The sequence below is a fragment of the Ostrea edulis genome, chromosome 10, assembly GCF_947568905.1.
Source record: "Ostrea edulis chromosome 10, xbOstEdul1.1, whole genome shotgun sequence".
In the NCBI taxonomy this organism is placed as follows: domain Eukaryota; kingdom Metazoa; phylum Mollusca; class Bivalvia; order Ostreida; family Ostreidae; genus Ostrea; species Ostrea edulis.
The window spans coordinates 33,998,730-34,010,651 of NC_079173.1; the positions used below are offsets into that span (position 1 = coordinate 33,998,730).

Sequence of the window (11,922 nt, forward strand, 5' to 3'; positions counted from 1 at the left end):
TCAAGTTTCATTTGCGATATTCTATATCGATTACAGTCACTTGCCCTTTAAAATCATCCCAATGCGAAGTAATATCAGCCCCGTCAGGTTTATGGACATTATAATTATATGCGGGTGTTTTATAGGTAGTCGGGTTCGAATATCATTTGTATTGGTCACGTGGTGAAGGCATATAAATAGGCGAACATGTGTTTGTGCGGCATTCTAAGCACGCTCGCTAGTTCTACGTACAGGTAAATTTTATACACTACAAAAACTCTATGGCTGAAAGTGACCATTGCATGGAAACTCCGGGAGAAGAATTTGGTTTATCTAATGAAGAGGCCGTTTCTTTATTCAGTTCTTCACTGAACAAAGCTTTAGAAAGGCAGAGCAATGTTATTGTGAGCACTATAACGGGCCTTACAGAAAAGTTGACAAAAAGCAACGCGGGGAAAAACGTGCCGCACGTGGAGGAACCAACAGTTTCAGTTAACGGGTCACCAGGATTCGAATTCAAACACGAGGGACACAAGATTCAGTTTAACTTTAATCAAGCAAGATATTCCAAGTTGTCAGAGCTAGGAAAGTTGATTCAGGAGTGTGATTTTCAGAAAGCAGCAGACATCGTAAAAGAGGAACAAGCAGCAATACTTCAAAGAAACAAGATTTTAAAGATTGCAGACCGGCACGGATGGGATACCGTGAGTGAATACCTTGACGACCCCTTAGCGGACGACACCGAAGATGCTACTAAGCTTCGTTACGCTGTTAGTCGTGCTGCTAGGAAACGCTCCTATCGAAGCAAGCCCTACGACAAACGGAGAGGCAATTTCGCGCCAAATGACTTTTTTGTTCTACGTGGCGAGAGTTAAAAACTATCTGTATTCTTATTGAGAGTTTACACAGTTATCTATCAGGGAAACTTGTGAAAGTATATACAGATAATCAAAATGTTGTACTGATTGCATGTAAAGGAAGTATGAATTTTGAGCTGCATCAGCTCGCTTTGGAAATGTTTGGATTGTGTGTAACACATTCAGTAAAATTGGAAGTGGAATGGATTCCTAGAAATATGAACTCGTTAGCAGATGAGTTAAGCAAAATTTACGATTTTGATGACTGGGGTGTTTCAGACAGGATTTTTGAAATTTTGGATAAAACGTGGGGAAAGTTTACATGTGATTTATTTGCAGACAGTAAAAACAAAAAATGCAAAAAATTCTTTTCAAAATTTTGGACACCCGACACTTCTGGAGTTGATGCTTTTGCGCAAAATTGGTCAGATGAAAACTGTTGGATAGTACCTCCACCCGTGTTGATTTGTCGAGTACTTACGCACTTGCAGATATGTAAAGCTTTTGGTACACTAATTATTCCAAAATGGAAATCTTCAATGTTTTGGCCTCTGATTTGGAATGCAAAGCAAAACAATTTTCATTATTTTGTAAAAGGATTTATTGAGTATAATAATCCAAAAAATTTTTTCAAAGCTGGATCAGATATAAACAGTATTTTTGCGGCATATAAGTTTGCTAGTAATGTTCTAGTGCTGAGAGTTGATTTTAGATAGATCATATGGATGATCAACAAGGTTCCATGAACCACATGGCATATCTTGCATGGCACCATGTGCATAATGAATTCTAGAGCAGTATTTTGAGCACCATGTGCATATACCTTATGAGCTACATATGAAATTGTAAACAAAGCACCATGTGCGTTTTCTTGTGTATACTAAGAGAATTTTGAATTGAAACGAAGTGGGATTTTGTGAGCTAAATATGAATTAGAGATAAGGCACCATGTGCGTTTTCAGAAAATCAAATGTAATTGAATGGGGCATGCATGAACTATATCTTAAGTCTCAAGGTGGAAAGTTGTGGGACAACTTTGCATTGATAAAATCTGTCTTTTTTATAGGTACACAATAACATTCTGTCGGAAATCCAGGAAATGAAAAAAGACAGCAGGTTTGCATCGGCAGCATCACACATTCATTACATTCTACGGAAAGGAAAGAGCGACAACTCTAATAGAAAATACGACACTTATTTCCAAAAATTTAAAGGCTGGTGTTCGGCTCACGATGTTTCCTATTTATCCGCAGCAGTGAGTACTGTGGCAGTATTTCTAAGCGGTCTTGTACAGCAATCGGTTTCCGAATCTGTGTTATCAACATATTTCTACAGTATCAAGTGGTATCATGATTGCAATATGTGCTCTAACCCGTGTGATCAAAAAATTCTCCATATGCTCATGGAAGGAGGAAAACGAATTCTTTCGAAACCGATTCAGAAGAAGGATCCAATAACGCCTGAAATTTTAGAGCAGATTATAAGCAAATACGGCAATGATAGTTGTAAAAATGACTTGTCTAATGTGAGAGTTTGTACAATGGTATTGTTGGGTTTTGCGGGTTTTTTCAGATTTAACGAACTTTCAAATTTACGTGTTAGAAATATATCTTTTCATGCATTATTTATGTCTGTTCATCTTGAAAGTAGCAAGACAGACGTATATAGACGAGGTAATGATGTTTTAATTGCAAGCACAGGTAAATCAACCTGTCCTGTTTTTTGGTTAAAGCACTATTTACAACTTGCAGGTATTACTGAAAAACCTGACGATTTCATCTTTCGATCTATACGTTTTTACAAGTCATCAAAACGTTATAAGCTTTGTGAGATTAACAAACCCATTTCTTATACTAGAGCACGAGAAATACTACTTAGTGCTTTATCGTCCATTGGTTTGAATTCAAAGTTGTTTGGTTTACACAGTCTACGAAGTGGCGGCGCTACTTCAGCGGCTTCAAGCGGCGTAAGTGACAGGTTGTTAAAAATTCATGGTCGATGGAAATCGGATTTTTCAAGGGACAACTACATTAAAGATTGTGTGCAAAAGCAACTTCATGTTACCAAAAATTTGAACATATGAAAGGTTTATATATTGTTCACTTTTGTTTATATAATTAATAACAAATGTGTTACTTCCGCCATTAGATTTTTCTCTCTTTGTTTTTCTAAGTGCTAGCGAGCTGCCATCCTACTTATACTATATAGTTTCTTGTTTTTTGGTAATTAGCATCTAATTAATTTATATTCGGACGAACAAAGTGAGGGAGAATATAATTATAATTATATGCGGGTGTTTTATAGGTAGTCGGGTTCGAATATCATTTGTATTGGTCACGTGGTGAAGGCATATAAATAGGCGAACATGTGTTTGTGCGGCATTCTAAGCACGCTCGCTAGTTCTACGTACAGGTAAATTTTACAATATTTCTATGGCGGATAGTAACCATTTATCAGATGACATTAATCTGTGTATATATTGATGTGTATTAACATGAGTAGTTTTGTTTGCGATATATTTCTTAAGGACATTACGAGTGATGAATAAAGTGCTAGCGAGCTGCCATCCTACTTATACTATATAGTTTCTTGTTTTTTGGTAATTAGCATCTAATTAATTTATATTCGGACGAACAAAGTGAGGGAGAATATAAATGCACTTTATTTCTTTTGAAATGGTATAGAAGTTTGATTTAATGACACACCCTCTCTCTCTCTCTCTCTCTCTCTCTCTCTCTCTCTCTCTCTCATGGTAGGCAGTCGAAACGGTATGTAGTGAAAATGTAAGTTTAAACGATGAATTAAGTCATGTTCTTAAGATTTGGTATATTGAGGTTTGGCTTTAAGTACGTACTTTATTTTAATAGATTTAGGCCTAGTTGTCAAATTACTGAGTCAAATTCAGATTCTTCATTCCCTTTTGGAACTGAGGGTGCAACAACTTAGCCAAATCACTCATTGGCTTCTTTGCTAGTTACACATATTAATTATAGGATTCAGCGATATAAAACACGGGGGTGTTCTAGAAATCCAAAATATAGATCGATAAAAATAAATAAATATACGTGTATCATTCAGTACATCCTCACAAGTCCAGGTTTTGTGATTACGCACTCTCTGTAGAGAGTAACCTTGACTTGCTAGGAAGCATCCAGTGTTAGTTAATATTTAATTTAACTTGTACATTAAAAATAATTACCCACAAATATTAGAAGTATCATATATTTTTTTTTAAAATACAAAGATGTCCCGCAGAAAGAAAGACAGAAAGTCTAATCCCCGGGATCCCCCAATTGGACGGAGAGTATATTTAAAGGCAAACACTTGCGTGCGGGTATTACTATCTCATGACAGCATCTAGTTAGGCAAGTACATTATTTATCACAATTTATGAAATTGAAGGTTTCTGTATGTGACCTTTGATTGTTTAACTACATCAGTACATACATTACTACGTATTCATTATATAGGTTAGTACGTATTCATTATATACGTTAGTACGTATTCATTATAGAGGTTAGTACGTATTCATTATATAGGTTAGTACGTATTCATTATATAGGTTAGTACGTATTCATTATATAGGTTAGTACGTATTCATTATATAGGTTAGTACGTATTCATTATAGAGGTTAGTACGTATTCATTATAGAGGTTAGTACGTATTCATTATAGAGGTTAGTACGTATTCATTATAGAGGTTAGTACGTATTGATTATATAGGTTAGTACGTATTGATTATATAGGTTAGTACGTATTGATTATATAGGTGAATACGTATTCATTAGATACGTTAGTAAATATTCATTATATAGGTTAGTCGTAGTTTTTGCGATTTTTGTAACTTACACTTGTGTGTGACAGAGAGCAGACTGCATCCTTGTGTTAACATGTTTTACACGAACTTATTATTTTTTTATTTTTTTTTTTGAAAAAACGTTATACTTGTAAAACATTAGAGTTAATGTATACTTTAGACTTATGTGTCTGACAGAAAATCTTCAATTTGTTACTTTTCTGGTCGTTTTCACATAAACTGCAATCAAAAGACAATATGACCAGATCGTATGTTATTATTCTAGGATATTTTCAACAGAAATAAAATAAAACTTTACACCTATTGTGTGAAGTCGGCAAAATACAAAGCACATCTTTATACCATAATAGAACCCGTCTGTGACGTATGGAAAGCTACATCTCTATTTTGTTAAATATCTACAGCGTATTACTAATTTTATATACCACTTTCTCATAATAAAAAAAATAATTGACAGATTTCTATTGCTCTTTTTATAAATTCAAACTGAAAGTCATCAGATTCTGTTCTTTATACAATTCAAGCAGTGCAATTTCCCTCGCATGCTGAAATACCATACACAAATTACAGTTTAATTCGTTACCATATACTTCATCGTCATTTAGAAACAAATTTTAAAAAATAAATATCTGCAACTTTTCCATCTATAAATGACAGAGGATTCGTTCAATTAAGACTGCCGCTGGACACACGGTGTAACGAAAGTGTTTAAGGAGAAATCAATGTCACAGGAAGTGCTTAAGGAGAAATCAATGTCACAGGAAGTGCTTAGGGAGAAATCAATGTCACCGGAAGTGGAGCAAGAAGTGCTTGCTAATGGAAAAAATAATTAAACCGTCTTGGGGAATTTTATCATTTGCGTATAACATTTCATATTTAAAGTGTATTACATATTTATTTTACACACTGAACCGCGTAGCCAGATATTTTTCTTCAATAAGAAAGGAAATAAAACGAACCTTTGCTTCATTTGCGTTACATGTTTTTCTTTTCATTACAGGAATTTTAAAAGAAAGTGTAGACATCAATGGACATACATGTATTGTAAACTCAATAGATAAATAATCTATGCTGAAATCAATAATGAGCGATATTTGCTTCTACCTACATGTTGGGCGACACACGTTGTTTTAGGATTCACCGTTTTAGACATATGCACCACAGATATACACCAGTTGAATACATACAAATGTACATTTATATACTTCATCTTTTCTTTTGGAAGTGTTGATAAGCACTTGTTACAGGACTGAGTCACATTTGACTTTTAACAGTTTAATGGCCTATACATGAAACAGAAAACCATTCCAGTAGGTCAAATTATGATTCACAAGTGTATATATTAATGTTGTGTTTTAACATTTGTTCACATCATTATATAATGAGTATATTCTAGCATCCGAGCAATCTGATTAAAATAAGATCTTTGATCCGTTATACAATAACGGAGCGGATCAAAGATCTTATTTTAAACAGATTGGCATCCGAGTGCGCGGAGCGCACGAGTGAGAGAAGGTTCTTCTCTCACCATTTTACAAATAGCAAGCACTCTCACCATGTCTTTGATAACGTGAATTTTACGAGGATGCTAGAAGATGACCGACTTGTCACATATTACGAAAGCTTCTCATTTTACATTTATTGAACCATATAAGGTTAGATTACCATATATCATCGTCAGAAGGTGCGTGCGCATATGTATACGCTTTACCCACAAAACAACGAAAGTAATTTCACGAAAACTGATTATCCCTGTCAGTATCAATCATATATTAGTGGTTTCATAAATTATCATTCAGGCATTTAATTCTATATTTGTATTTGTACAAATATTTAAAAAAAACAACATGTATAACACAAATATTAAAGTAGGAAAAGGATTTGCATTAGCAAACTCTTTATAATATGAGAGAGAGAGAGAGAGAGAGAGAGGTCACAGGTTCATGTATGTGTATATCAATCTCTACCCACAGTTGTCGTTCCTTGCTCTCACTTACACCTCTGTTAACGTCTTAAAATAAGCAATGTTATTCCACATGTAAATCCAATTTTTTTACGGCTAATAAAACTAAGAACTATTTTATAAAATGTCGAGAAAATATAGGACACGCAACTATTTGTAGATTTTTTTCCATTACTATAATTTATTCTTCATGTACCTACATGTATGTATAGGCCTGGTGCAAGAGAACTACCCAATATCCACGATTCAACCCAAATCAATGCTTCTTGTGTCACAAAAAGACTTGACATCTGCTCAATATTTATTTATTTACGTATATTTTTTTGTAACGGAAGCCAAAACCATACTTTATTTGAGCGTACGTGCCATTCAGTGAGTGTAAGGAACGATAACTCTGGGTAGAGATTGTGTACAATTACATATATCTGTTATATAACACTTCCCGTCTGCTTCAACGTCCCAGAAATCGAGCAGCGCATGCTTTACCCGTGAAACAATAAAAGAAACTTCACGAAAACTGACTATCCCTGCCGTATCAATCACACATAACATATTTTCCAGAGGGCAAAACCCCCGGAAGCTCCTGGATTTCCCAGATTTTATGGGGCTTGAAATATTTCTTCTATTAAGTTATTTGTACTATTTTCTATCATTTTAATAAAGTGAAATTCATAAAATGACCCAAATTTTAAGGGTTTTTTGGAAAAAATTAAGTTCTCCCAATAAAGTAATTCAAAAAATCAAAGGATTTTGTCATTCATTTCTCCGGGAGTGGAAGAAATTATTGCTTCTTTTATTGTTCAGTACATTTTCCGAAACAAGATACCGCGATTTACCTTAAATTTGAAATGTTTAGGGGGAGGGGGGGGGCGCCGGCTGCGCCCCCTTTAAATCCGCCACTGGTGAGGTCGCGATAAGGCGTTCTGATTACAAAGATATACTTCATAATGGTAATAATCGTCTTCACAACTAGATAGCTGCACCAAGATTGATTGATTGTTTAATTTTTCATATTGAGACGTTGCCAGCTGTAGGTGAAGTACCACAAATTCAAATCAATGTTCAGTGCTCAGGGCTGTAGCAGTTTCTTTAACGTGCCAACGCCTGATACGACACGGGACCTCCGTTTTAAAGGTCATACCTGAAAGACCCGCGACTCTCACTTCTAAATGTCGGGCTTTTGGCGAAGGAGCAATCATTGCCTATTGTAACGTATTAAGTTTGACGCGGCCATGACACGACCGGGGCTCGAATTCATGACTTCTCAGTTACGATGCGAGCGCTCTGTCATTATTATATGTAAATACCACATGTGGTGTAGAACCAGCACCATGCTTGTTTAAACGCTTGGATGTTTAGTACGTGTAAGATTACTGTAATATCTTATCAACATGGAAAAAATAGTTAGGATATTTTCTTATATTGCAGTGTTGATTTTACCAGGAAAAGACCACTATATTACCTGTCAAATTGTTTAATTGATCAAAATATAGATTCACGACGGGTGTGACCGGTCGACAGGGGATGCTTACTCCTCCTAGGTACCTTATCCCACCTCTGGTATGTCCAGGGGTCCGTGTTTGCCCAAGTCTTAATTTTCTATTCTTCATAGGAGTTATGAGATTGATCGTTATTTCACCTTTTCATAATGATCCAATGTCACTCGCGGTCCATTTTGTTGCCCTGTATTGATTAGGAACTAATAATTTTCATTAAAGACCATCATGTGTACGTTAATCAATGTTTTAGTGAAGTACTCCATGACTCAGCTAGGAATTTTACAATATATCAATTTTGACGACTTTTCCATTTGAATGTTATCGACGAATTTGCTATACAGTTTAATTAAGAGGCTATTAAAATAACAAATTTATTTTAACATGGAACTGAGTAAACATCGTTACTTGAAATGAAAACTACTCTTCACCACAATATCCAGGTCTTTAGTAACATTTCAGTGATTTTATACGTCCTAGGTGTGCAATTATCGAGGTATGTGAACTTGATCATTGAACAGTAACGATCTATCGATTAATTAAGAGGTAATGTATGTTTAACTCCTGTCATTATTGAATCTGTCCGGCGAGAGCAATAATTATTTAAGGACAATTCCTTCTATTATTTAATCAAAAAACAAGTTCTATATAATTTTCAATGTGAAAGTCAATGTTTCATTTCATTTCGTATCATATCGGAGCGAACTATTTAGACAAAAAAAAGCAGTATAATGAAACATGTCGGATTTACAGGGAAATATGCGCAAACGTGATAGACTCCCAACACAAGTACCATCGTCATGTGTCTTTTGAAGTAGAGATCTTGTGTTTGGCATAGTTACCAGGCGTTAAAGTAATAGAAAACAAAATTGAAAAATGAAGACAATGGGATTGAGGGTGGAAGAGAGAATCCTTTTCCTATTTATGTTGGGAAGTGTTTTCTCTGTGTGTTTTGCAGTAAATACTACGTCCACAGCATCACAAACCGTTCCGAGCATTATGGAAATAGTTATACCACCTGCGTGTATTTTGATTGTTTGTACGTCAGGTAAGATACACGTATCGATGTAGTACGTGTAGCGATATTTTATAAACACCTCCACAATAGATGTCACGAGGCTTATGTGTATAATTGATCGATTGTATCTTGCTTAACGTCCCTCTCGAGAATTTTTCACTCATGTGGAGACGTCACCAAGATCGGTAAAGGGCTTTTAGGCCTATGACCGGCGCTTACGGCCATTGAGCAGTGAGGGTTCTTTAGCGTGCCACACCTACTGTGACACTGGACATCATCTCCGAGGACCCGTGACATTCACACCTGATGCCGAGCGTTTGGCGATGAAACTGTCACGACCTGTTTTAACGACTTAGGTCTGTCGCGGCCGGGATTCGAACCCCGACCTCCCGTATGCCGGACAACGTTCTACCTCTAGAAAATTGCTACAGTTGGCTTGTGTGTAATGTGGAGTATATATATACATGTATCATGTTGGTGCTGAGAAATGCTGATAGTTACTAATACATTTCAATGATGCGATGTTTGTGTTTCTTTAATTCGTACGTATTCATTTAGCTGTATCAAGTATAAAATTATTTCATTAAACACACGAGGTACCAATTGTGGGTACTGTGCAGTGCTGGTTTATAAATATAAACGCGGTTTGGATTGGTCTATATATTTGCAGGAGGTGTGAAAATCGACCTTGGGCAAAATAAACCTGGTTATTTTAGGTGGTTTTTAATGTTTTTCAATTTTTCACGATAGTCATCTTGTTTTTCAGAGAATTACAACAGTACCAAACACCATCTATGTTTCTGAGGAAACCTGGTTTTGAACATTTTCATTTTAATCCCATCCATAATTTCTTCATTAAAGATATTCTTAAATTCATTGTTTAATAATACCAAGGAGTAATGCAGGTAATTCGTGTTTTGAAATGTGAAATAGTATTCAGTGAATGAAAAGCATCCACATTCTAATCTCTCTCTCTTTCTCTTTCTCTCTCTCTCTCTCTCTCTCTCTCTCTCTCTAACAACAAACGAACAAAAGCGGTAAACGGAAAAAAAGTCACAGGAAAAAAAGTCACAATATGTATAAAGATTGCCTATGACCACACCTAGGAAAAAAGTCACAATTTGTTTGATGTCACACATTGTTGGTTCTGGCATACATTTTGCTAAAAAAAAAACCCCATATTTTTCCTTCATCTTATGTATGGCTTCAAAGATTGTAAATTGATGCCATTTTGTCTACTTATACAGGAAATACACTGTCTAGAAAAGGGGAAAGGTGCCTTGTGAAGCCACTAATTAATCTCAACAGTCCCTGTCAACAACTGTTGTAAATACTTAAAAGTTAATTACTTTTTATTGGAGTTATTTGTTTGTTTTAACAATAAAATATATAAATGCTGTTGCAAATGATTAAAACAAACATGGAATCTTCTAACTTTGAATCAAATTTAAGTAAAACTTTTCTCCTTATATAATATTTGACTTTTTTCTATATATTCATGTAGTTTTCTTTCAAAATATATATACTGTGACTTTCTCCCCCTTTGTATATGTGACCTTTTTTTTTTTAATCAAAATATATACTATGAATTTTTCCCTATACATATAATATAATATATATTGTGACTTTTTTCCCTACATCTATGTGATTTTTATACAAAATATATATTGTGACTTTTTTCCCTACATCTATGATTTTTATACAAAATATACATTGTGACTCCCGACTCCCCCCCCCCCCCCCCCCCCCCCCCCACCCTACATCTATGTGATTTTTATACAAAATGTATTATTGTGACTTTTTTTCCTGTGACTTATTTTCCTGTGACTTTTTTTCCTAAACCGTACGGTCAGTGAAAATGTAGGCGGATCCTAATCTAAACAGATGTTACTTACCTGGAGTGGCCAGGGTCTACCAAGGTGTTAATTGCTATATCCCATGGCACTCAAAGAAATACACAGAGGCAGAACATGGTAGAAATCTACCAGCCCATGCTTTTTTTTTTTTTTTTTTCTTTTTTTTTTTTATATAGTTTTGATATACACAGGACCTGTCTCAGGGACCTCTGCAGAGTTTCTGTGGTCATAGTGTTTGAATAATGGTTGTATTCCTAAGGGTAGGTGACACACATTCTACACCCACCCCTCTTTCCCTCTCTCTGTCATTGACTCAATGAATAATTTCTGTTATAAATATAGAGGTATCATAAATTGATAACATAAATTATTTCAATAGGTTACAAGTTTTAAAACTTATTGCGTTAATTATTGTTTGATTTCTGATTGTGTAATTTGTAATACATGTACAGGTATATAGAGGGGGGAAATTTATTGAAATTGCATTGTTCAGGGGCCTTTTTAAAAACAATTGAAACAATTACCCGTGAAACAGCAAAAGTAACTTCACGAAAGCTGAATTATCCCTGTCTTGTTTCTATTGTGTAATTCTGATGTTAGTACCGCCCATGCGATAACAAGGTGGGAGGAGCTCGTTTTATCACATATGCGATAAATACCCTGTTGATGATAACCAGATACAATTCCTGAACAACAAAAGAAAATCACTGTAAATATGTGGCAATGTTAAATAGCTCTCTCTCTCTCTCTCTCTCTCTCTCTCTCTCTCTCTCATTTTATAAAGAGTTTGCTAATGCAAGTCTTTAATCCTTTTCCTACTTTAATATTTGTGTTATACATGTTTTCTTAAAACATTGGTACAAATACATGTATAGAATTCAATTCCTGAAAAAATATTTATGAAGCCACCAATATGTGATTGATACTGACAGGGAT

At 35.1% G+C, this 11,922-nt stretch overlaps 1 protein-coding gene across 1 annotated transcript; it reads left to right on the top strand.

The window, feature by feature from the left end:
- Window positions 1-260: 260 nt before the first annotated feature.
- Window positions 261-3,413, top strand: LOC130046294 (uncharacterized). The gene is made up of 2 exons (XM_056151068.1): window positions 261-833; window positions 1,473-3,413. Exons 1-2 carry the CDS (start codon window positions 261-263, stop codon window positions 1,485-1,487), a joined length of 588 nt encoding a protein of 195 aa, XP_056007043.1. The 3' UTR covers window positions 1,488-3,413.
- The last annotated feature ends 8,509 nt before the right edge of the window (window positions 3,414-11,922 follow it).